The sequence below is a fragment of the Rhinolophus hipposideros genome (genome assembly GCF_964194185.1).
Source record: "Rhinolophus hipposideros genome assembly, contig: HAP1_SCAFFOLD_95, whole genome shotgun sequence".
Lineage (NCBI taxonomy): Eukaryota > Metazoa > Chordata > Mammalia > Chiroptera > Rhinolophidae > Rhinolophus > Rhinolophus hipposideros.
In genome coordinates, this window is record NW_027669123.1 from 132,324 (window position 1) to 159,811 (window position 27,488).

At 40.2% G+C, this 27,488-nt stretch overlaps 1 protein-coding gene across 1 annotated transcript in view; it reads right to left on the bottom strand.

Annotated features, from left to right (window-relative positions):
* LOC308495677 (uncharacterized protein) overlaps positions 1–26,584 on the bottom strand; it is a 45,566-nt gene extending 18,982 nt beyond the window's left edge. Inside the window, exons 1-8 of the mRNA XM_081080647.1 lie at positions 25,989–26,584; positions 22,442–22,556; positions 22,107–22,280; positions 16,897–17,003; positions 15,444–15,581; positions 13,030–13,100; positions 4,622–4,655; positions 2,041–2,113 (exon numbers count right to left, since the gene is read on the bottom strand). Coding sequence (XP_080936773.1) covers positions 2,041–2,113; positions 4,622–4,655; positions 13,030–13,100; positions 15,444–15,581; positions 16,897–17,003; positions 22,107–22,280; positions 22,442–22,556; positions 25,989–26,239 — 963 coding nt within the window. The 5' untranslated portion in view covers positions 26,240–26,584. The remainder of the gene's footprint in view (positions 1–2,040; positions 2,114–4,621; positions 4,656–13,029; positions 13,101–15,443; positions 15,582–16,896; positions 17,004–22,106; positions 22,281–22,441; positions 22,557–25,988) is intronic.
* Positions 26,585–27,488: the final 904 nt, after the last annotated feature.

Here is a 27,488-nt window from a genome sequence, read left to right on the forward strand (position 1 = left end):
TAAGCATAGTGTTGGAAGTCCTCGCCAGAGCAATCAGGCAAGACAAATAAGTAAAAGGCATCCAAATTGGGAATGAAGAAATTAAATTGTCACTCTTTGCAGATGACATGATGCTATATATAGAAAACCCTAAAACTCCACCAAAAAGCCATTGAAAACAATCAACAAATACAGTAAAGTTGCCGGCTACAAAATCAATGTACAAAAGTCCATTGTATTCCTATATACTAACAATGAAATCTCAGAAAAAGAAAGCAAAAGAACAATTCCTTTTGCAATTGCAAGAAAAAGTATAAAACACCTAGGATTAAACTTAACCAAGGATGTGAAGGATTTATACGCTGAAAACTATAAGACATTTTTAAAAGAAATTGAAGAAGACACAAAGAAATGGATAGACATTCCATGCTCATGGATTGGAACAATCTACATAGTTAAAATGCCCGTATTACCAAAACAATATACAGATTTAATGCAATCTCCATCAAAATCCCAATAGCACATTTTAAAAAATAGAACAAAAAAATCATCAGATTTGTATCGAACCACAAAAGACATCAACAGCCAAAGGAATCCTAAGCAAAAAGAACAATGCTGGAGGTATCACACTCCCTGACTTTAGCTTGTACTAAAGGGCAATAATAATCAAAACAACATGGTATGGGCAGAAAAACAGACACATAGACCAATGGAATAGAATTGAGATCCCAGAAATAAACCCACATAAATATGGACAGACAATTTTTGACAAAGAAGCAAAAAGCATACAATGGAGAAAAGACAGCTCCTTCGATAAATGGTGCTGGTAGAATTGGAAAACCACATGCAAAAGAATGAAACAGGGCTGAAATCTGTCACCGTGTACCAAAATTAATTCAAAATGGATCAAAGACTTAAGCATAAAACCTGAAATAATAAACTGCATAGAAGAAAACATAGTTACTAAACTTATGGACCTTGGGTTCAAAGAGCATTTTATGAATTTTATGACTCCAAAGGCAATGGAAGTAAATGCTAAAATAAATGAATGGGACTATATGAAACTTAAAAGCTTCTGCACAGCAAAAGAAACCATCGATAAAATAAAGAGACAACCAACTGAATGGGTGAAAAAGTTTGCAAACAGTGCCTCCGATAAGGGGCTAATATCCAAAATATACAAGGAACTCATGCAACTCAACACACAAAAAAACAAACAACCCAATTGAAAAATGGGCAGAGGACCTGAAGAGACATTTCTCCAAAGAGGACTTACAAATGGCAAATAGACATATGAAAAAATGCTCCACATCACTAATCATCAGAGAAATGCAAATAAAAACCACAATGAGATATCACCTCACCCCATTCAGAATGGCTATCATCAACAAGACAAATAGTAACAAGTGTTGGAGAGGCTGTGGAGAAAAAGGAACCCTCATACACTGTTGGGGGGAATGCTGGCTGGTGCAGCCGCTATGGAAGGCAGTGTGGAGGTTCCTCAAGAAATTACAAATAGAATTACCACATGACCCAGCAATCTCTCTCCTGGGTATCTACTCAAATAATCTGAAAACTTTGAATCATAAAGACAAGTGTGCTCCAATGTTCATTGCAGCTTTACTTACGGTGGGTAAGACAACGGAAACAACCAAAACGTCCTTCGATAGATGAATGGATAAAGAAGTTGTGGTACATATAAATAATGGAATAGTATTCGGTGGTAAGTAAAGATGAAATAGGACTATTGCTAAATGGGGTCTAATGGGGTGATGGAAAGAGAACTGGCTGGCTGGTGACCACACAATGTGAGATATAGATAATATATTACAGAATTGTACACCTGAAATCCATGTCACTTTATTAACAATTGCACCCCAATAAACTTTAATTTAAAGGAAAAAAACCCTCAAGTGGTGATATATTATAAAATGGTTCACAGTGACACATTTTCCATTACAAACATAAAACAATGGTAGGGGGAACACTATTAAATTTTACAAGTGCTACACAAAACTAAATTCAGAGTAAAAAAGTTAATTTCACACAGGAGCCTTTTACCTTGGTACCAACATCCAAGAGTCCATCGTCTGATATAGCCCGTGAATCATTCCTGCCAGGTTTCCAGGAAAGACTTTAGGGTAAAAATACACAACAAAAACAGTGAGTGCATTCCTTTACAAAAACAACAAACACAAAGGGAGCAAAATTCAGCTATCTGCATAGGAAATGAAGTTTCTTGATATGATTAAAATTTAGACGATGTTCTAGAAAAGCTATCAGTTATCTATTGCTGCCTCCACCACTCCCAACTCGTGCAATATTTAATGAAGATACACTCTAAGTTTCCATAACAAAGAATGACAGCAAACATGTTGGCAACACCTGAGAGTACCTTGTTTTCACCAAAAGTCCTGAAGGCTGAATTGAAAACGCAATTAATAGCTGACAATAGGAACCTGAACTGGGACAAAAGCAATGACCTAAATCAAGGTAGAACGATACACTAACCCTTCTCCATGGTCTGTCCCTGGTTCAAAGATTAATCTGTGTGGGTCAAAAACGGCAGTCTTGCTTCTTTAACATAGAAAGCAGTTACTAAACTTACCCCATTCCTTGTTTTCACTCAAAAACACTACAGTGAGGTCCCTGAAATGCATGAAATGTTTGCAGCTTACATGTACAAAAGTCAAAGAACAAATATGTACGTTGTTAGCCTCCCCACTCCCAGATCACTTGTCCGCACAGCTTCCTGGCAATCTCCAAACTTGAAAACTTCAGCCTACGAAGGCATAGACTCCTGAAACAAGGTTGGGCTCAAATGACCCACAGTAGGAGTTCTCTATTTCGCTGTTCCTGGAAAACAAGCTAAATGGAGCCTCAGTCATCCACTCCCAACACAGGCATGTTACCACCTACCCAACTCCATTACTGTTTTCACAATCAGTCCTCCCTCTGCCCAACCCTCCATCTCCATGGGAAGGACATCAGCGCGTTGGGCAAAGAGGTGGAGGTGACGAGACACCTGCCGTGGGCCATAGATCTATGTAGTTCAGCAATCTCCAGTGCCTTTGGACTCAAGGGGACCCCGTCTGTAATTCCGGGTGCAGGTGGAAGATACCACATTCCTACTTGCTATAAAGAGAATGTTTCCAGAGGCTCAAAGGTTTAATATGTTTTCACATAAACCTTAAATTTTGCTGGTTCCTCCAATTTAACAAGCAAAACAGCAGCAACCTGTTCAGGCAGGACGCCCTTGAGACCCTTATTTTAATCTGCTTTTTTAGACAACTACCAACATCCTGTGTCCTTCCTTCCTGTAATTTCTCTTTACCTTGTCATACCCTACCATTCTGATCTCTTTTCCCTCATCTGATGTCTAATCTCTGCTCTAAGAGCCTTATTCCTATCTCAACCTGTGTTGTTCCTCTTGAAACGTGGATTCCCGTGCTAATTCCATTCTTAGCCTCTTCCATTGCATTCACTAGACCTTTCCATAATTAAAACACTCACCCAAAGGATGATAAAGAAGGAAGTGTACTGGGCTTAGAAACCTATACTAATCTCATTTCATCACTCACTGTAGTCAAATAAGTCACTTCAATCTCTTGGAGTTCAAACTCCTCATGTGATCAACCACTTGACCAAAACATTAATGGCAGCATGAAGTACTAGGGGTGTTTGCAATAATTAATTGATAACATTCCTTCAACACCTGGAATTCTATGTATTTTTGGTTCTGTCTGGAAAAATGGAGAATACTTAGCTGGCAGAAGTGGAAAAAAATAACAGCAACAAAAAAACCCCAAGAAAAGCAGAGAAAAAGGTAAAAAATCAAGAAAAGTCATGGAAGAAGGAAGAAAGACTAGAAAAAAAGAAAAAACTTCCTAGAATGAGGGAAGCGTACTAGCTTAAATGGAAACACAGTAATGGGAGTCAGTAAGTAGAAAAATCAATGAAAAATATCCTCTCAATTTGTGCTGAATTAACACAACAGTGTATACATAGATGATCTTCACTTACAGAACAACGATTCGTCCCAAGAAGGGTACATCGCATTATCCCTGAAAACATTTATCTGATTAGGTCTTGCTTATGTACAACCTGTGGTTCTGTGGCCACAGCGAACTGACATCTGCCCTCAACACTGATGGTGAAAACAAGGTTCTCGTGACTGCTGCAATTGTCAAGTACATTAAGACAGAGCTTGGGCTAACTGGGCTTGATAGGAAACTTCTAAATCAGCACTAAGGCATCACTAAACGGGACTCTCTGAGGCCACCTGACTTGTACCTGAATCTTGAATCCAGTCCTGTCCAGGCACTTCTCAGTGTAGGCTGAGGGACAAGAGAACGGACTTGGGAAACCAAGCAGGCTGAAGGTCACATCACATGTCAGCCACTTGGTAACTATGGAATCAGGGTTAAATTAATCCACCTCCTGGAACCATACTCCTCTAATGAATAAAAACGGCCGAACAGCACAGCTACTTTGCAAATCTACTGTGCCGACGACCTGGGATAACCAATGTTAGGCACATAGTATAGGGTCTAGCCCAGAGCAGAACACTCATTAAAGCTTACTGGCTTCTCTCCGCAGTCTCTTAGTTAACATGCAATTTTAGAAATCCATAAAATCCTACCTGCTTGCATGGTCGCATTGAGAACACTCATCCACTGTTAAAAGAAAAAAATTCAAATACATTGTAAATACACAATAGAAAAACACAGAACTTTGAAAGCATCAGACTGAAGTGATGAAAAAATATTTCTTTGGGAACATCCCTGAAGACTATAGTAGAGTGAATGTTACTGATACAACTGGTGGGCAATTAATACATGAAGAACTTTTACTTCCTCTCCTATATATATGTGTGTATATATATTTATATTTATATATTCATACATATATACGTACACATATGTATGTACATGCATGTACTTATGCATGTTTGTATGTATTATACATTTATATCTAATGAGAGAAAAATAAACGGGATGTGCAATCATTTGATAGCTACAAGTCAAGTGCTACTTACAATGATTGTAATCCTTACCAAACCCATCGGAGTGAACGAAAATGGTATCAGTAGTAAAATCAGTATCATAAACTAACACGGTCCAATTTAAATAGCATGATTTTTCTGCACTTCTGTCATGAAGAGCAGTTAGAAGAGAGTCCACTTGTTTTGCTCTGACACAGTACCGCTGTGCCGCTCTTCAGTCAAGGGTATTCAGTTTAGGATGAAACACCCTGTCATTAGCAGCTTAGTCAAAGGCAGTCTACTTTGCAGCACGGCAAAACACAGGAAACAGACTCTTTCTGGCCCTCTCTCCAGTGCAGGATAAGTATGAAAGACTTTGCGATTCCAGTTTTATCAAGTCTAACCCCTGAGACTGTTTCCCTCCATTGCTGGAGAATCTATCCGGCTCACCTCATAGAGCAGGAAGGTCCAAAGAGTTATTGCTGTACAGCAGCGTGTGATGCCATTTTTCTCATCCCTCCCCATAGTGGCAAATGTGTATAGAAATCATGGTTTTTTACCTTGTAAGTCATATGTCATCAAATCCTAAGCCGATGAATAACAGCAAACAAACAAACACCCCCCCCCCAAAAAGACAAAGAGGTTATCTTGAATAACTACCTTCAATGACCCTGGAGTTTTAAGTTTTTAAACAGTCAAAAAGATGGCCACTGTATGATTCCAACTATATGATATTCAGAAAAAAACAAAACTATGTAGCAGTAGAAAGACGTGTGGCTTCCGGAGGTTAGGGAGAAGGGAGGGCTGAGGAAACGCCACAGAGGGTATCTAGTAGTGGATCTAGTCTGGGTGAGACTGGAAGGGTGGAGACCTGTCATTATACGTTTGTCAAACCCCACAGATTGGACCACAGCAAGAGTGAACTCTAACGTCAAGTGTGTGCTGTGAGTGGTCATGCTGAGTCAGTGCAGTTCATGGGTCGTCGTGAATGTACCACCCGCGGGCAGGGTGTCAACAGTGAGGGAGGCTCTGTGTGGACGGGGACATGGGTTTTGAGGGAACTTTCTCTACTCTCCACTCAATTTTGCCCTGAACCTAAACCTGCTCTAAAAACGAAGGCTTACTAATTAAAAAAAAAATAAAAGTTTTCCACTGAACCTGCTATTACCAGATATGAACACATTAATGCTATTTTCAAAATACAGTCACCTTGAAAATGAATATAAAGATCCAGTATCAGAATATGATTATTCACCCAACCGAATGAAGCATATGAAAAGCCATAAACAAAGCAAGTGATTTTTGGAATACTTACACAAGAAAATCACTGATAAACGTGACTGAACATCTCGCTTTAGCATGCTGAATAGGGATGCCAAGTGAATCAAAATGGAATCGTCCCTGTACTTACAGGACAACTTTGATTCTCATTGTAAATCAAAAATCATTGTGCTGATTTTATTCAAAAGCTATATTGAAACATTAATCACACAAAAAGATTGTAATTGCCATGGTTATTGCCATAGTAATGTATGTACAATACCTTTGAAATACTCACGAAAAGGCAAAAAAGTAACCAGCACTGCAATTTTTAATGGATGATACAACCAAAACCAGTACCAAGGCACGTCACCATATTACTTGCTATTAAAATAAAATTTTAAGCTACACCAAAAATTAAGTCATGCCTATAACTGCTGTGCAGAAAAGATTTCATACAGCAGGCCTGACTGCTATCCTTTGAAAGTCCTGCTTGAATGGCTGGCCCTTGGCTGGTATCTGGAAACCTGCATATGGGGAGGGTTCCCACCATTCCCTAACTAAGTGTGGCTCACCGTGCCTGAAATGCTTGTACAAACAAGGTGGTTCATGCTGGACACTCGCTTTCCTTCTGGGAATCAGGAATGTTAGCACCTGCTAGGGGGACGCTGCCTATGTGACTGGCGTGCCATGAAAGCACTCCATGAAGGCACTGAGTCTAATGAGACTCCGGTACCACTAGACAGCATTTCACATGTGGTGCCAGAATTTAACAGTGGGGAATTAAGCACATCCTGCTAACTCCGCAGGACATGCGTCTTAGAAACTTGCGCCTGGTTCCCTCCTGTCAGACACTGTCACATACACCTTTTCTCTTTGCTGATTTTGCTCTCACTGTAATAAATCACAGGCATTAGTACAGCTATAGGCTGAGTCTTGTAAAGTGCTCTAGTGAATAACCAAACCTAGGGGTGGTGTTAAGAATCTCTAATAAATGGCATTATATGAAATTTTCATTCTTTGGGTTGATGCTTTCTACATGATTAAGGTCAGAAGGTGATTTTGCAGATTACCTATCATTAAATTTGTTTTTTTTTTATTCTTCTTTTGCAGATTCCTGTAGAGCTAGATATATTTGAATAAAGGCATAAAGAGGATAAATGAAATGATGTCAGAAAATACTGTAAAACAAGCAACCATCCTATTTTAATCAGAATAAAAAATAAAACATCCTAATGACAACATGTTCTATCAGTTCCTATATAGCAAATGAAGAGATCACACTGTCAATTTTCTACAACTAGGTAGGGTTTATGTCCTTTTTATAAGAGTTATGAATCAATCAAGTAACTGGGATAATTACAGAAAAACATATAACTATCACTTGTAGTATAATAATGTACACTGATTATAGAGTTCCTTTGCTTTCTAAACTTCTTTATTGCTTATAAAACTAAAAACATAGCTCTAGTATGAAAAAGCAGTGGTTAACAGAATATGTGAAAAGGAAACAAAAAATTATATCCATGTAGGATGAGTTCCCCATGGATATACCAAGAAACTCAACATTCAGAGGAAAAAAACGTGTCTTCCCTATTGACCTGCTGTTCTTCTCTCTCCATCTGATAATGTCCTAGTCACTCTTCTCATGTCCCATTGAAATGCTAGTGCACATTCTGGAAACCTAGGAATCATCTTAGTTTTCTCACTCCCCACTAACTTTTTACATTCAATCATCACTAAATTGTATTAACCATAACACTCTCCAGGCTCTGCTTTATTTTTCCACAGCCACTGCCCTAGTCAAACAGGGGCTCTTAGCAGATGGCTTTCACAGGGGGAAGAAATGAAACACCACCGACTCTTATTGTTGCTTCCTAAATATATAGGATTTATTTTCAGCAAAACAAATGAGAAAGACATTAGCCAGCAAAGACCAACATGTTAAATTGAATAAATTAACCTTCCTGACTTTTTTTTCTTTCAAAATGGATGGGTGAAAAATATCACAATGGACTGATACTAGTCCAAGGAAGTAAAAGCTTCCTTTGTCTGCCACTTATTTTCATGTGCTTTTCTTCAATCTATCCTCTATGTGAGGGGCCAGCAAACTCCAACCTGCCATCAATTTTTGTAAATAAAGCTTTACTGTAGCACAGTCTTGCCTATTCAGTTGGCCCACGACTGCTTTCACACCATGATGGCAGATTTGAGTAGGTATGACAGAGACCACATGGCCTAAAATCAGGCCCTTTACAGAATAAGCTTGCTGGTCCCTGCTTTATACCACAACCAGAGTGTCCGAATGCCGTCTCATCTTGTTCCTAGTCTGCTCAAAACTCTCCCATGATCCCTGCAGTAACCATTGCTGAGTCCCTGCCCACTTGCCATTTCTTCATCTTCATTCTCACTGGAGAACCACAATGCTGTGTGGATATTTACTGTCCCAATACACAAAGAACATGGCCTCTCTCCAGCTCCACAAAGAAAAATGATTACACTAAGCTAATCACAGTGACTGCTTTACCCCTAACTGCTGTGGGAACCAGCATGTGCTGTACCCTAGCCTGTAAATGTTAAGGGATCTACTGGCAGCCTCTCAGTCTTCTTCCTATTTAAAAGAATCACATAGCTGAACATCACCGTTTATCAGGGAAACAGATATCAAAACCACAGAGCAATACCACCTCATTACTCTCAGATGGCTACCATCAAAATGGCACCATATAACAAATGTCGGCAAGGAAGTGGAGGAAAGGAAAAACAGAGCCTGCACTGTTTTTGGATTTGTAAATTGTTATATTCACTGGGGGAAACAGTATGGAGATTCCTCAAAATATCAGAAATAGAACTGCCATGAGATCTTGCAATTCTACTTCTGGGTATTTGTCCAACAAAAACCAAAACAGTAATTTGAAAAGACACCTGCACCTCTATGTTCACTGCAGCAGTATATATAATAGCCAGGATATGGAAGCAACATAGGCGTCCTTCGATAGATGAATGCATAAAGAGGATTTGATATGTGTGTGAGGTGTGTGTGTGTGTGTGTGTGTATACAGTAATACTATAACTGATATTAGAATAATTAACTCATCCTTAATATAACTGATATAATAATAACTCATCCATAAAAGATGAAATCTTGCCCTTTGTAACAATGTGGAAGTTCCTAGAGGTATTATGTTAAGTGAAAGAAGACAGAAAAAGACAAATACCTTATGATCTCATTTATATGTGGAACCTAGAAAAGCAAAACAAACAAAACAGAAACAGACCCATAGCTACAAAAAAGCAACTTGATTGTTCCCAGATGAAAGGGAGTTGAAGAGATGAACGAAAAAGAAAGTGAATGAGAAGTACAAACTTCCAGTGATGAAATATCTAAGCCACAGGGATGTAGTTGACAGCACAGGGAAAATATCAATAATATTACAGTCACTTTGAAGGGTGATAGATGCTTACTAGACATATTGTGGTGATAACCTCGCAAGGTATATCAATGTCAAATCACTATGTTGTACACCTGAACTGATATAATGTGGTATGCCAACTATATACCACAGAAACGCAGTCCTTCAGCCTTTGGATATTGTCCTGTGAGAATATGATGCTTGGAGCCGTTGCTAATTAACCAGCCAGCAAATGAGACTTAAACAAAACACTGACAACCTCACAACTGAAACAGGGACAACAACAGGCAACTCATGGCATCACAGAACCACCAAAACCATCCTGGTGCCTCCTGTTGTAACCACTGTTAATTAGGTCACCTATCACCTGCAGCTAAACTATTCTAACTGATATATTTCCCAAGGCCTACAGGATAAGAGCAACTCCTTTCTCTAGAACTAAAGACTTTCTTAAGCTCGCCTTACCTAGGTGTTCACCACCTTCTCAACCATTCCCACAGCACGCTTTTTATACCATCAAAACTGAACTGCTTGTAAATCCTGCGAAGTTCACTGTGTATCTTAGCCTATGTCTGCAGTTCCTTCTGCCAAACCTGTAATCTTGATTATTGTTTCCCCTGCCCAACACGGTCCTGCCTCTTTATCTGGCCAACTCCCACTCACACTGCATACTTCCCTTAAATCCTACCCAGGTTTTTACAACCGAAATCATCATCATGGACATAAAGTGTCTGGCCCACGAGATCTGACAATTAGGTTCACGAAGTCATCCTAGAAAAAGTGCTGCATACCTCATTGCTGAATATCACTCTGGTCACATTCTAAGTACTGCCCTTGGGAAGCTGTGCACCGATGCTAGTGCCTAGTCCACCCTTCAAAGCAATTTTGGAACTCTTTTTCTGGAATGGCCATCAGAGCTGTTGTTGTATTACTCTTGATGTCCCGAATGTCATCAAAATGTCTTTCTTTCAGTATTTCCTTTATCTTCGGGTAAAGAAAGAAGTCATTGGGGACCAGATCAGGTGAGTAGGGTGAGTATATCAATACAGTTATTTGTTTACTGGCTAAACACTCCCTCACAGACAGCGCCGTGTGAGCTGGTGCATTGTCGTGATGCAACAGCCATGAATAGTGGGCCAAAGGTTGAGGTTGTTTTCTTCTAACATTTTCATGCAGTCTTTTCAGAACTTCCAAAAACTAAACATGCTTAACTGTTTGTCCAGTTGGTACAAATTTATAATGAATAATCTCTCTGATATCAAAACAGGTTAGCAAAATTGTTTTGATTCTTGATTTGGACTGGAAGAACTTTTTTGGTCATGGAGAATTGGCTGACGTCCATTGTGCACTTTGATGCTTTATTTTAGAATCGTATTGGTACACCCAGGTTTCATCACCAGTGAAAACACGGCTCAAAACATTGTCTTGCCTCTCCAAAAGGTCTTGGCAACCTTTGACTCTCCTTTGCTTTTGTTCATCGGTGAGCCCCTTTGGATCTATTTTTGCACACACCTTTCTCATGCCAAGATTTTCAGTTAAAATTTTCCTAACTGTTTCTGTATCGATGTTTACTTGGTCTGCTATGCTTCTCACAGTCAGCCAATGATTTTGACTCACAATTCAATGAATTTTTGCAATGTTTTCCTCAGTTCTGGTCAATTCTGGCCACCATGACGTCTCTTCATCAGTGACACAATCTTTCCCCTCAGAAAAATGTTTAATCCATTTGTTCATGGCCGTTTTCTTCATGACATTATCCCCATGAACCTGGACTAACATGTTCCTGATTTCACTTCCACTCTTGCCAAGTTTAACAAGAAATTTAATGTTTGATCATAGCTCTGATTCAAGCTCAGACAGCCTCGCAATGGCACACAAAAACATGCAACAACAACGAGCAAGACACTGCCACTCAGCAAGACACAGCCACACATCAACACAAACACAACTCTGAGACACTGATATACCAAGGTTATGAAACCTTACTGAGCTGTTTGTACAGTGCTGCCAATGTAAGCGCACGGTGGCAAGTTCTCAAACTTAATTGTCAGATCTGATACTACACACCGAATAACAAACAATAATGATAATTATAAGCTCTCAGTGGGCTCTGGCACCTAGTAAGCACTGTGTAAAGTATAATAAATAATAAAAATGACAATAATAAGAACACGCTCTTGGAGGTAGGGACTGTGGTTTTAAAATGCTTGTCTTCTACAACATCAAAATAACACTTAGTGCCTAAAAGACACCTGATGGTTACACAGCAAATGGCTGCAGAGGCAAATAAATAAATAAATGAAAAGATCGCCCTTGAAAAATCTGTTTTAAGAAACCATAGAAATAAACCAGGGACAGCTCTAAAGTCTTAGGGGCACATTAAAGATCAAATTCCGTTTCATCTCTGTGTTTCCTATAACTTGCAAAACCACCGACACAAGTGCTTTGATAGAGGTCTACTAAGTTAAAGGGGTCCTCGGGCATTTCAGATTGCACAGTGCACAAGGTGCCACATTCAGTGAGTAGAATAGCGTTTTTGTCATTGTGAAACTTTTCTGTACTTTTATTATAATCTTTTGAGTCCTAAGTTAGGCTATGGGAACATTTATTATGATTATCTTTTGACTAGTGGCTACAGAGCATATTGTTCTAGAGAAATTACACTGTCATGACAACTATCCAACTAACAGAAGAAAACATCTTCTAATGAGGTCAACATGTCTCACTCTGTTTTGACTTATGAGGAAAAAAGGTGATAATAGTGAGACCTTGTTGGCATATCCACATGGAAAATAACCCATGCTTCTCAACAAGGCACAGCTTTACTGACTTGTATCAGTAGATACGTTTTAAAAACAGTCTCACTGCGATTCCTTCACACTGGCTAAGTTTTGCAGCTCTTATTGTTTGCCATTTGTTTGTGGGACTAGGAAGGTATTGTTGAGTTCCTAGTTTTAGTTACATTATGGTGAGACAAACCACAATGTAATAACAAGAATTCAATCACTACATGTAATCCATTTGCTGTAAAATTTAAACAAATATTTATTTTTACAAGTCCAACTTATTGACCAACTTATAAGGTGATTATAGAAGCAACATACAACATACTAATTTAAAAATCATTTTTCTTATTTACATAAATATCACATGGGATTGTAGGGGTCATGACTAGATAAATGAGTTTCTTTTCTCTCAGATTTTAAATTACCTACAATTAACTTTTATAATAATTCTGAATACTAGACTATGAAGAAAGACATTAACTAACAAAGAAAAAATATACATGCAATATACACATTTTTTTAACAGCTCTTTCAATAGCAAAACTTTCTTAGTCTTACTGTATGTCTGGTAGGACCACAAAGAATACTTCACCATTAAGAGTCTTACCTCGACTGTTACTGTCAGAAGACGTTTTACATCTCCTTTCCTTTTTATAATCAGAAATTAGTTGGGCGTTGCTATGTATAAAAGAGGTGAGAATATTACTGTTTTAATACTGACAGGAAAACATTTATCAAAACATGGAATTCTTAGAGTATTTCAGGTAATGTCTGAGCTAATATAAAAACTTGAATTATCCCATACGCTTCAATTTTGTAAGTTCTAAAGACAAACAAATAAAGAAACAAAAACTCATAGACACAGACAACAGTTCAGTGGTTGTCAGAGAGTAAGTGGAAGAGGGGATAGTAGAAAAGGGTAAAGGGGGTCAAACATATGGTGACAGAAGGAGAACTGACTCTGGGTGGTCAACACACAATGTGATATATAGACAATATATTAAAGAATTGTACATTTGAAACCTATGTAATTTTACCCCTATTGTCACCCCTATGTCACCCCTATAAATTTAAGTTAAACCCCTATGTCACCCCTGTAAATTTAAGTTAAAAAAACCCATAGTAAGTTGCACAAAATGTTTCTTAAGCATGTGATTAAAGAAGACAAAAGAGCAAGGTGAACCAGTCATGCTGAGGGCACTACAGTTCAGTCAGTTAATTAGAATTAGCAGGGGCGAGAGCTGAGAACTCAGAAATCCTAGTTCTATAGCCCACAAGATCCGTTTTCGGGGAAGTCACCGCTGTTAGGCTCAGAGCTTTCCTCTACAAACCAAGCATCTCACTGCCTTATTTTACAGGTTGTCAGAGGATCAAATAGGTAATACAGCAAAATTGTAAGGCAACGGAATAACTTTTTTTGAGCTTTAGTTTTTGAAATTATTTTGGAATTCCAAATAAACCTAATGTGTGCTTTTCATAGGTTCTATTTAACATTCAAATGTTGCAGTTTACAGAAAATGTTTTTAATTTTGGTTATCAGCTACTCTCTTTGTGGTTTGTAATTCAGTACATCTCAGCTATTATGTAATTTGTAATTAAATGCGTTTAGAAATATGTTACCTCAATAAGGTAGATAACATAACTGCCCCTATTATCGTAGCTAATCACACCAGTGGCAGAAAAGTCACAGAAGTCAAGACCTGGCTTGGACTACTTCCGTCTCATGTCTACCTCCTGAAACTCTGACCTCTCAGATCTTTCTAACCTTCCTAGGCATCCCCAGTTGACGTGGAAGATAGAACACATGCACACTCATGAGGCGTGGAAGGGGTGCAGCTATTCTAACACCAAGTAACCTCCTTTAGATCCAGAGCTTTCTGTTTACTGGCTTCCGTGTCAGGCAAAATTTTAAATACTCTGAAACCTGAGGGAGAGTCAAGTCACTGGCCAGATTTTCATTATTTTGGAAAACAGATCACTGAGCCTCATCTTAACTAAGGAATCACAGGCAAGTTAGTGTCTACTACTCTGGGAAAGGCGCATGGGAACTTCCAGGACCTAAGGAAAGATACTCCATGGGATAGCAAGTGGCCTTGGGGTACAGATCTGGTAACAGGAGAAAGGAAAGTCTGATCTTCTCCTGCAGCATTACTGGCACCTCTCTGACAGCTCAGAAAGTTCCAACTAACATGTGCCGGCAGAAGACACAACAAGACACTCCAAAGGGTAAGTCATCATGGGGTTTGGGCTAAGATGTGGGCCCCGCATAGTTTTTCAGTGTTGGGGAAGGCTGTGTGTGGCTAAAGCTAGAAGTCCAGACTCCCGGGACAGGGAGCTGGTGCTCTGGAATAGGAGCTAAGGATGTAAGCGAGCATCTGCATGTCAAGTTAAAAATATCGCCACTTTGAAGTCCAAGTGTGGAAAACCATGGACACAGAGGACTCGGGATCAGCAAGGGAACCTTGGAGCATAGGGAGTCATGACGACAGGACCGTTTCTATAGCAACCGTGCAGCAACACAATCGATGGAAACCAATGAATGACCAGAATGACCTTCCTTCCCTCTCCATCTAACTTGTGAAAGAGGATGGTCCCCCTTGGACTTAGGGAACACTCTGGCTTCTTGAAAAATTCAAGAGGGGAGCATAGCCAATAGCCTCCAGAAAATAGAGAATTTCCTGCTAAACTGTACAATTTACACCCCCAAATAACTAGTTGGAAAAGTCAGAGAAGAGACATTATTGGTACCTGAAACACAGGGGTTATGCTTGGAATGAAATGGAGAACGTGGGGATCCCTAAAGATAAAGGTCTTCAAAGTTCTGGGATAAGGAATCTGTCCCTTCGCTACGTCTCACACGTCTGACTGTTTGTTTTCTGGCTGAGGATGTCTACTAACTCACTGCCATCCCCCCCCTGCCTGACCCCAGTTAGGACGTCTCACCTGTTCCCTAAGAAGTAACAGTGAAAGTGTCTGGAAGCCCAGTTTGTTGATAACTACCATTTCAATGTACACACTTACTCCGTCAAACCCTTAGATAAAGCATATTCTTCAGCAGTCCTTCCAATGTCATCTTGAGCAAAGACATCTGCACCTGCCTGAAGCAGAAGCCGGACTGTATTTGAGGACTTATTCTTTGCAGCAAGCATGAGGGCTGTTCTGAAATAACGGAGAGACAACTTCACCCTTAGGAACTTAAATTACGTAAACAGCAACATTGAGAGACTTTACCAAGTTCAATATATTGCTTATCTGTATAGAATTGACCATTTACATGCTTAAGTGTTCATCTTTGTAAATTATGTCCAAATTGTGTCTAAAATGAAGGGACATAAAAACAACAACAAAAAAAAAGCCTCTTGCTCCACTTGGGTATTACCTAGAAGGTGCTAATTTAAAGTTCTCTAATAGACAAGTAACTCTGCTGAGGTCACTTATCTGAAGTAGGTGAAGATTTCAATGAAGAATTTCCCATTTCTTCCTTAGTCTTATATATGGTACATCCAAAGTCAGCTAGAAGTCAGGCAAGTTAAAGCTACTTGGCAGGCTCAAAACAATAATATTAGTACTAATTCTAGTAAACATTGTCATCATTGAGTTAACGGTGCTCATAAGCATGTGCTGGGCACTGAATCACATGCCAGGTCATGACACACGACCATACTTGAAGGAGATATTATTTCCCTCGTTTCCACATCGGGAAACATGTTTGGTGATGACAGTAATGTTCCCATGGTCACACACGTGACACATAGGAAAGCTGAGCATTGAAGCCAGTCTTGAGTGAACTGAAAGCCCATCTCTTTTTTAATCACCCATCCATGACTTGTTTCATTAAAGAAGAAGTTTATTCAGTTAATGCTGTCTTTCTCCCTTCTACCCATACCAATTAAAAATGATAAAAAAAAACCATCAAAATAGACTAGAAATGAAAAAGGATAAAAACTGAGGAATATCTGGTAGTAGTAATTCACAGTCACTTAGGGCAAACCCTATAACATCAGTATTCCTTGAAGAAAACAATTTAAAGCAGTCATCCAAACAACAAAATCAACTCCTATTTACGTTTAACGTGCATCTTTTAAGGAAACCTGAATACACAGTAGAGGTTAAAAAAAACTGTCAGAGAGACTAAATCCAATATTGTATCATAAACTAAGTTAGAGTCCATACTATACAAAACTAGTAAAGTTACTGTGAAAACCCTTTAGCTAATATAATACCATGTGACCAAAAACTGCAATGACAAATGACATCAGTCGATATCATAAATGAATATGAATCCTGTAGGCTACGGTTCTTCCTGTTCACCAGGCAGAATAATTGCTTTTCTACCTAACTGACGATGTGCTGATATTTTTCACTTTGTAATTATAGGTTAATCCTCTTCTTCTTAATTTAATCTTTCTGACTTGAGTAACTGTTACCGCTCTAAAACAGTTCTAAGTTAAAAAAAAAGAACAAACAAATGTACCTTTTCCACTTATCAACTGCATGTATGTTTGCATGTCTCTCGAGTAAAAATTCCACCATTTTCCAGCGGTCCTTATACACAGCAAATAAAAGTGGTGTAAAATCAAACTGTAAAACAGAGAAAACAATTTATAGCTTAAAAAGCTAGATAGTTCTAAATTGAATTTGAAAACTCATAAAAGATCCTCTAAACTTGAACATACACTAGAGAAAGTAAATAAAAAGTAGCCCTCTGTGTTGTCGTCTGCTGCTCCTTCCCTTTAAAATATCCTCCTCCTTCCTCTCCAACAGATGGACTTCCACCTCATTCTCCAGAACTCCCTTCAAACACTGACAGTCCTGGTGCCAAGAACTTTGCTCCCATCACAATCTCTATCGCACTATACTGCAGTTATTTTATCGTTCCCCACCTGAACCCAGAGCTTTCTGAGGGCAGGGGCTATTCTTCATCCCTGTATCTCCAAGTTCGAAAACATAGACGTAAATGCTTTAAGTCGTTTTATTGAATTGATAACCTAAATAATTATTTCTGGGGTAGAGTTTGTTACATTATATTCCAAAGAATATGTACTTTAGCAGAAATTAATTACTGTGCCCCAGTAGGAATATTCCAGAAAGATCACCGGTATTTGAGAAATATAAAACTGTGCTTTATATGGCTATTACTAAAGAAGTGTTTCAGGTCGCTTAATCCCGATTTGACAATACTTTTCTGTGGCAAACATTAACATCTGAAGTATCATAGAATTTCAGGGATACAGTTTGGAGAGCTTTCCAACAGAAGTGAAGGTTTTCTGCAGTTTATACAAACTTGCTTGCTTCTCTTCTATCCATGTTCTCAGGATCCCAGATGTCAACTTCAGGCTCTCCTGCTCCAAAAGGGTCACTAAGGAAATGGACTCTAAATTAAAAAGAGTTAGGCTTCAAATGACCTTTGATTGCTTATCACTAAATGGTCCATGGGTTTTCTCCCATTATAAGACGATGGGATTTTATCTTGGCTGTTGGTAAGCTCAATGTGAAATTTTATTCTCAGTTACAAGGATAATCTTGGGACCCCAATGCCTATCTACTTTTTGAAAAAATCTGTTTTTTATTCTGTTTCTATTTTAATTGCTACTTAAAATTATTTTATAGCTCAGGCAAAATATAACTCCGAAATAAAACATCATGGCTTATCAGTTAACGTTTTAATACTGATCTATATGGATGATTTTTAGCATCATGAAAGTGACTAAATCACTTGCATTTTTAAGGAACCACGTTGAGGAGGATGATAGAATACTGCCTGGACTATGCATAACATCTACAACTATAACCATCATTGACCTCATAAGACTTAAAGACATTTCAATGGGTATGATTATTTATAGGACGTATAATGATAAAGGAAGTGTTTTGTTTTTTGTTTTTTTTAAAAGAAAAACAACTTAGGAATTCTAGCTTGAAAAACTCAGTCTCATTCTAAGGTGATTAATACAGAATACGTATAATAAATCAATATAGACTGTCTTGAAAATCTTGAAGCGTTTATCAAAATATTCTATAAAACAGGAATCGCACACTCCAGTGCTTACGGAGGCAAAGAAGGTGACCCAAGTAAGTGAAGAAGCCAGGTGGGGACAGTAGCACACTAGGGAACACATGTCTCATATAAGAGGCGCAGCCTCGCCACAGGACACCCATCTGTAGTCAGGGCTCAAGGGGACCAGGCTTGATTCTTTAGGAGAAGCTTGACATCCTTATTTCTTCATGAGTCTCCAAAACTTTCGATGTTCACTCAACATATGGAGGTAAACTAAACATATCAAGGAGCCATAATTAGTCCGTGGCCCACTTGGGATGTTTTATCTGCTGTTTCCAAACGTTTGTGTATAATGTGAATATTTGTATGTAAAATCTTTCTGTTTTTTAGTATCATATGCTTCATTAAAAAACTGGGCCCCAACATGCAATAAAACTGTCATTTAGACTCATTACACCCACTTCAAGAATTTTTCCCATTCTTATTCAAACCATAATCTATTTGTATTCATTTTTCAGATTGTTAATCCAATGGACAATTACATTATAGGACTGCTGACACTAAATTATTGACACTTCCCATCTGTATTGCTACTAACTTCATGGGATTTCATGTTTAAACCTACCATCGTGATTATGCCACGGCTCTATGAATTTCACAGACATACTGAGAGAATTTATCACACACTTTCGATCATTGCAGCATCATTTACGGTGGCCAAGGAGTGGAGACAACCAAACTGTCCTTCAACAGATGACTGGATAAAAAAGATGTGGTATGCATACACAATGGCATACTACTCTGCCATAGAAAAAATAAAATGCTGCCCTTTGGGACAACACGGATGGACCATGACATTATTATGCTATGCAACACAAATCGGACAGAAAAAGTCGAGGACCATCCGACTTCACTCATATGAGGGATATTAAACTGAAAGCAACAGACGAACAAGACAAGGAAACAAAAACTGATAGACACAGACAACAGTTCAGTGGTGACCAGAACGTAAGGGGGGGACGGTGGATAGTAGAGAAGGGTAAGGGGGGTCAAACATACAGTGAAGGCAGGAGAACTGACTCTGGATGGTGAGCACATACTATGACATACAGATGACGCATTATAGAAATGTACACTTGAAACCCATTTAAATACAATAACCATTGTCATCCCAATAAATTTAATTAAAAACAAAGAAAAGAAAACTGGAGATTTACAGAACAACAGGCAAAAAAAGTAGGTTCACAATTTCCTATTACTGCAGGAAAACCCCACTTGCAGTAAGCATTTGTTGATCTAACAACCTGAGCACAAACAAACATGCAAAATTCTTAAAGGGCCCGATTCTATGCATTAGGAGACCACCCATCAGCAAATTTCTAAAGATTCTCTGAGCGCCAGTGAATGACTGATGGCTGAAAGGAAAAAGGTTTTCTTCTTTAAGCCAGCAGGTACCGCCAATGATATTTCCTTCCACTTCTCGAGCCCAGAGGTACAGACAGTTCAAAAGTCAGGCGAAGAGCGTTGGGAAGGAGAGAGCTGAAGGAGAATCACCTCTCACACTCCACCTCTTCTAGAGATTTCTTAAGTATTTGAGATCTGCGAATTGATACATTGCACTAGTAGTTCTTAACCAAGAGTTGTATCAGAATCTCAGGGAGATATTTCTAAACAACACATGTCCAGGCCTTATTAGCTTTCCATAGTCAAAACCTTCAGGAAGAGCCTAGCTTGTAAATGGTTTCCAAGTTCCTAGGGTGACTGTGATTCGCCAGCAGAATTCTAGCCGAGAACTAGTCCGGGAGACGATCCCTTCGGTCTCTTCTCTAGCCTAAGTCACCAATTTCCTCTGACATTGACGATTAGGCCAAATAAAAGTGGAAGAGACATGTCACTTATGAAAACCACACTTAATTTCCTGGGTAGGAGTGGAAACGGGATTAACAATTAAAATGCAACTTGATTTCATTATTGCTAAACCCCTTACTTCTCATGGGACAGTCTACATTTCACAGCAGAGTTTAGACTCTTCCCTAGGTGGCTCTTTCTGCCAGAACAGATGACATGTCACTTAATTGTCTGTCCTTCCCTCCTTTCCCACTTAATTGCCACCTGTTCACTGCAATCTGGTGGATTCGGAGCCTTCCCAGATGTGGTCTCAGGGAAGTTTAAAACTCACTAACTCTCTCTCAAAACTAAGGATTATTATCCCCCAAAACTGAAGAGGACCTTGACTAAGCACATAAACTGAAGAAAAACAAAAATAAAAAGCCTCTTTTTTATTAATTAAACTTATTGGGGTGACACTGGTTAGTAAAATTACGTTGGTTACAAGTGTCATTTCTATGATACAGCATCTATATGTCGCATTGTGTGCTCACCACCAGAGTCAGTTCTCCTTCCACCACCATATGTTTGACCCCTTTTTCCTCATCTATCTCCCCTCCCCCCTTTACCCTCTGGCAAATATTGAACTGCTGTCTGTGTCCATGAGGTTTTGAAAAACCTCTTCTTGTTATTTCCCTTCAATAGCCAAATTTCCAAATTGCCCTGCATATTTCTGATGGTTATTTCCTTTCCCTTTCCTTTTTCCCTCTTAGGCTTTAGCCAATGAGTACTAAATAGCTTTATATAAATCGTTTGTTTATAAAAAAAAAAATTTGTCAACAGCGGGAAGATTTCTATGATATTGTAAAATGCTTTTTTGTTTGTTTGAGTTTTAAGGTAAAGCCGATTTCAAAGGCAAATTTTGCCTTCCTACATTGTTTTGCATTAATTGGAAAACAACTCGGACGTGAAAAAACACTTAAAAAAGGAAGTGTTGCCTGTAACAAGTTTTGTTTTCACACGTAATTTGTCGTAAGTGCATAAAAGAGAGCTGTGCCCTCTACTGCTACTTTAGAGGTATCATCACGTAAAGTAAAATTTTAGAAAATTAAGTTCCAACTGTTTGCATTCAGGGAACACTTGAGCTTCCAAAAATGTAAAATTGACCCTTCCTCTGTCAACCAAGGGCATTCCTGCTGGGGTTGCAGTGGCGAGCAGTGATGTACGTCCAGGAACAAAAAGGGGTGAACGCGTCCCCATCACCTGCTCCCTCTGTACACCTAAAACCTGCCCAGCACCTCCACAAGGCTGAGCAGGAGCTCCACTCCGAGGTGGAGACCTCAAGGGGGGCCGTGGCTGGCAGAGTGGCTAGGAACGCAGGTGGATGCCCTTGCTGGATGTCCAAACGTGACTGGCCTTCCTGCCCTAATCTTCAGAATCCCCGAGGCCTGGGGTGCTCAGGGCCAGTGTCCTGCTGCTTCCCCTCCCTACCTGCACACCCCCAGCTCCCTGGCGGGACCCAGGCTCCACTCCTCCTCCCACCCACCCCCAGGAACACCCATCTCTTAGGCCCTGCCCTGCAGCAGCCACCCCCACATACTTCCCTCCCCCGGGGTCTTCAGTCCTTGGTGTGAGTGAACCTGGCACCGACTCCTAAGCAGTAACAGGACTCTTACAGGACAGAGCTGGGCCCTTTCTGTGGCCACCCCATTTCCCCTTCCTGACTTGGCTTTGGACTTGTTTCTATGGCGACAGGGCCAGGTGTACAGCATGCTGTATATATCGACTAGAAATAAAATGCTTGTGGCTGAAACACATGTATTACAAATATTGTGTAAATACAGTCTGTGGATCTATACCTCATTGGTTGCTTCCATGTCTGCCTGGTGTTGCAGCAGCAGTTCAGCTATCGCGGTGTTGTGCCCCATGGCCGCGTAGTGGAGAGCCGTGTTGTCACGGAAGTCCTTCACATGTGGATCCGCTCCATGCTGTAGTAGGATTGTTGCACACTCCTCTTCCTGGCACTCCACGGCCTGTCAGGATACGTCATTAAATAAACGGTAAATTATGGGAATTCAAAGTAAGCATTCCACAAGTTTCCACAATTAGTTATAGTTGATTGAAACTATTTCATTTTTATTCTAAATAGTTAAATAAAATCCATCTCCTGTTGACAGAGCTGGCTACCACATACCTTTATTAGAGCTGTCTTGTTTCTGTTGTCACCGAAATTCATCTGGCATTTTTTCTCTGCTAGAAGAGTCACCACTTCCTCATGGCCAAAGGCGCGGGCCAAATGGAGAGCAGTCCTATGAGGGTGAGAGGACATTTAGGACATTACAGGGCACTGTCTCAAACATGCAGCTCTGCACGCAATTGTAAACATGACGCGCCACTCCAATGCCTTCAGAACCAACATGGAGTTTTCTTCTGCACAAAGTACAATATTCACGAGCTCTTGTTACTCGCCACACTAAGGACAGAGCAGCCTATGTGACTACAGAGAGCATGCCCTGGGGAATCAGCTCAACTCGGGTCTGATCCTAATTTAACTCGACCACTTATTAGCTGTCCCTTAGCCTTTGTGTGCCTCCATTTCCTCATCAACAAAATGGGGATAAAAACTGTAGTTAACATCACAGGACACTGTTGTGGGCTTACATGGGAATCTATGCAAAGTGTTTACTTAGGTTCCTAGCACAAAACACACAGCTCAATAACTGTTTGGTAATATTATCAGAATCATTACCATCACTACTACTTTAAAAGACAACATTTCAATTAAGTAAAATGATATCATTCCACCTACTTTGCAGCTGTGTTTTAAGGATTAAGAAAGAACACTGTATTTCAGTGATTCTAAGATGCTTCTTTTCTCATATTTTAACACCTCTGACTCTGGAAGGCAATGTATAATTCAGAATGCCTTGAAAGTATAGTTGGAGCATTTAAATAATTTCTTACTGGTATTTATAAGAACGGGCATCCTACCACCCTAACGTGAAGTGAAATAATGGAAACACACCAGACCTTCCGCAGTTCTCATCATAAGTTGGCATCTAAATAAATGTTCATTCTTAAGAGCATCATGGGGAAAGAGGACTAACATCACCAAGAAATTCTTGTTTTGATTTTCAAGAAACCTGAAGCCAAAAGAGACTCAGCATTCAAGTGACTAGGGATGGCTCCTTTCATTGACTGTTTTGATTCATAGATTACATGAAAATCGGATGATTTCCAGTGATCGATACTCGTATTTAATACTATTGTACACTAGCTAAACAGCAAGTTTGGTCACTGTTCACAATGTCCTAACTGGAGAAATCCTTTTGTTTGAAACGAGGGAGGAAAAGCTTCAATGGATATTAGGTACTAATACTTCCATTTACAATTTTTCATTTCGCTCCTACTGGGCAACATAAAGTTTTTTAAGGATGAAGAGGGCCTGAGAGATACATTCTGAGAGTCCCGAGTAGACTGTGTCTGCTCCATAACAGGTATTCAGTGTATATCTGATGAATAAATGCATTGAAAGAAGGGATAACTACAGCTGGAGAGTTCAATGTTTTTAAACAAAATGTTTATAGTAATGCAGTACTTCTGCAATAGTAATAATCACTTATATGTGCTCTTTTTGATTTCCATAAAGACAGAACCAAAATGATGAATCAAAAATCATTTAATATTATAGGTAGTGAAGCTCTATATAATAAAAAATTAAGTGTGTACAGAAATATAGATACATGAACTTCTACCAGCACAGATAAAAAGACTGCCTTTACTTTTGAAGAGGCTAAAAGTTGCCAGAATATACCAATCTTTAAAAAAAAAATTTGGACATAGAAGTGAGAAATTGTTTTAATCTGTACAAGATGCATATTCCTGGGAATAATGAAATATTACCTGGGATTACTTTATTAATAACAAGCTGTTACTAGAATTCCTGTATATGTTCAGTGTAGAGATCAGATTTTTTAAAAAAGAAAATGTCACAGTACAAACACTCAGATATCAAGTTTGCACATATTTTTGGCTAAAATAACATCATAGTCTGTGTGTGTCTATATAATCAAAGGAATGCTTTCTCCTTTTCCAATCTACCAAAGTACATCTTTGCATGTAAACATGTATGTATTATCCATACCACCTTCAATGGTCTCAGGTAATTCCACCCTACAGACGCACTGCAATTTATTTACGAAATCCGTTGATGTGAATTTTTCACAAGACATTGATATTGTAAGCAGTGCTGATAAAAGCAAATTGTATGTGATTTATCTAATTATTTCATAAAGATATTTTAGTGCTTGAAATTGATGGGTAAAGGGAATATACATTTTTAAATGTGGTACTTATCACCAAACTGCCTCTTTGAAAAGTCAGAAGCAACTTAAATTTGAAGCAGCTGTACAAGTACCATGGTTCCTCATCTTCTCAACCTTTGAGGATGGAAAAGAAGTTTTCATTTCTTTTGCAACTTTAATTCCTTTTTTTTTTTTACCTAGGACACTAAGTATTGGTCACTTATAGATACACAGAAAGAACTTGGTCAAATTCAAAATTCGACTGCTTTTTTTCTGTTGATTTCAGACACTTCTCTATAAAACAAAGATACACTTTTCCCTGATATGTGTATGCTGTACATAATTTACAAGTACCTTTTCTTGTGCTTTGTTAGTATTATTATCTGACATACAGAGACTATTGATTTCTTATATTGCTCAACCAACCTTCTGAACTCTTGGTTTTTTTGAAGTCTTCGCCAACATAAAAAAATGTATAAATAGGAATTTCTGTTTTCTTCTGGTACTTTCCTCATTTCGTATATTTATAGTTTTTAATCTACAGTACATCTGGATCTTATTTTTGTGATATGAAAATCTAACGAATTTTCTCCAAATACTTAACAGGTATTTTTCCATCATTCATGAGTAATTCATATTTTCTACTAACCCTAAATGTCATCACTATGAAGCTCTAACATCCTGCATATATTAGGGTGTTTGGGCATTTTCTGCTATATTCCAATCATTTATCTCTCTTTTCAGCTCTTAGTAAAGAAATTGTGGCAATACAGCACCCGTTGACACCTAGAAGGGCAAATCTTCGTCTACTATACAGAATGATTCTTAATTTTATCACTACAATCAAAGAGCATGTGCAACCCAAAACTTTTAAAACCCTGAGAGTTTAGTTGGCTTATGGAAAACTGATAACTAGAGGAAGAGCACACACGGTGAGAAAACGAGTCTTCCTAGCCAAGACCACAGGCATCTTCCACTGGAAGCTTCCCTTCTAAGGCCCCTCAATAAACACCATACATACATGGGTGGACACTGATGTAAAACGGATACTGGGTTTTAGCTGAAGAACTTTTAGCCCACAAGTCGCTCTATTATGGGAATTAGTTTTCTCATTACGGACTTTTCTATAGTGTTTAACAATGTGGTCTAAAACTGTGCACATCAAAAGTAAAATGCTGCATATACTTCTTTTCATTTCTATTACTGATATTTAGTTAAATTGGTTTAACATTGTCAGTAAAGTGCTTTATAAGGGGAATTATGAGTGACGGGACCTTGAGAGTTTGTCCTGGTGCTCACCACGTGGGCCTGGGCCCTGGCCCCCAGGTAAGGGCCCCGCCCAGGCTGCGCTCCTCCCGGGGGAGCCGGCAGGTGGGCCCCTCTCCCAGGCCCCCGCCGCCTCCGGCCCGTGCCCAGCGGCCCCCCAGGCCCGCTCACCTCTTCTGCCGGTCTCTGTCGTTCAGTCTCTCTGGATGGAGCGAGAGCAGCTTCTGCACTCCGGCCACGTCGCCCCTGGAGGCAGCTCTGTGGATTTTTTGGAGATCTTTGTCTGGGATGCAGTACCCGGACTCCGAGGTGACCCCACCTCCGGTCTCAGGCTGCCAGCCACCACCATCGCTCTGGGGTCTCCTTCGGAAACCCAAGCCGGACCTGACCTTCAGAATCCCTAAGCCAATGAACCTCCTCATGGCCAAGCCACGGGCTTCAGAACCTCCTCCGCACTTCTCACGCCTGTTTTCTCCGCGCCCAGCCAACAGTAGCCTCTAGAGCAGCCAACTCCAGTCGCCACAGTATCCCCGCAGGACAGCAAGGCGGTTTGGAATCTCTCCGCCCAGAACGGCCGTCACCAAGCAACGGTGCACGGGGCAGAGGCCGAGGGCTGCGCATGAGCACAGAGCCCCGTGGCCAAGGTCAAGGGCACCCGGAGCCTACGTGCAAGGCCCAGGCGCCTCAAGCTTCAGAGGTGGCCTGTGGGCAGCGCTGAGTTCCATTCGGACCTCGGTGGGCGCTGGCCCAGGCTTCTGCTGGGTCGTCTGAGCAAAATGAAATAGGAAATTTCATTTCCTGAATTAAGAAAGCAGATATGTAACAGGCAGAGAACTTGGGGGAAGCAAAAACCATAAATGAGAGAAGAAAAAATACCTTTATGTACCCTAAAACTGAAATGTATTAATTTCGATTTATAAAACACAAAAGCATTTAAAAGCTTGATTTCCCAGAGAAAACTCTTGTATTTTTTTTGGGGGGGGTGAAAATTGCTTTAATCAAGATATTTCACTGAATTATAAAAATATGATACTTTGTGTTTTTGATTTTTGGAGCCTAACCCCTTTTGTAGGAGCTCTTGTTTCGCATAACACGGCAGTTTTAGGGCCCTGGCAGCCGTGCCGCACGGGGGCCACCTGTGCACCACACGTCACAGGGGTGTGGCCTGCCTCTGAGGCCTCCGTGGCGCGGTTCTCCCGTGGGGATCCCGCTGACAGCGACAGCACCTCCGAGGGTGCCCTTCGCGGGCCTGTTACCTCCAATGACCGCGGAGCCATGTCCGTCCGCTCTGACCCAGGGCTCGCCCCCATCTGTCGGTCCAGAACGACCTACAGTAGAAAAAGGCAGAACGACAGGGGGGTGGAAAGGCGGACTTTTGAAAATCCACAAACAGTTGAAAGCAGACAATCGCAGCCACAGAAATGAACGAGAGCCGAGGCACTGAGACTGGAAAGGGCAGAGAAGGGGAAGGCGGACCCACAGAGGACTTCGGGGAGCCTCGGGACGCAGAGCGGCTGGCAGGCCGCGGGCGGAGGGCCACGCACCTGCGCCACCTGCGGGCGGCCGGGTCGCCGCGCGCGCCGGGGCTCCGGGCCCCGCCCCCGGGGCACAGCGGGACGCGGCCACCTGTCCGCGGACGGCGACTGGGCCCGGGCGGCCGGGGAGCAGCGC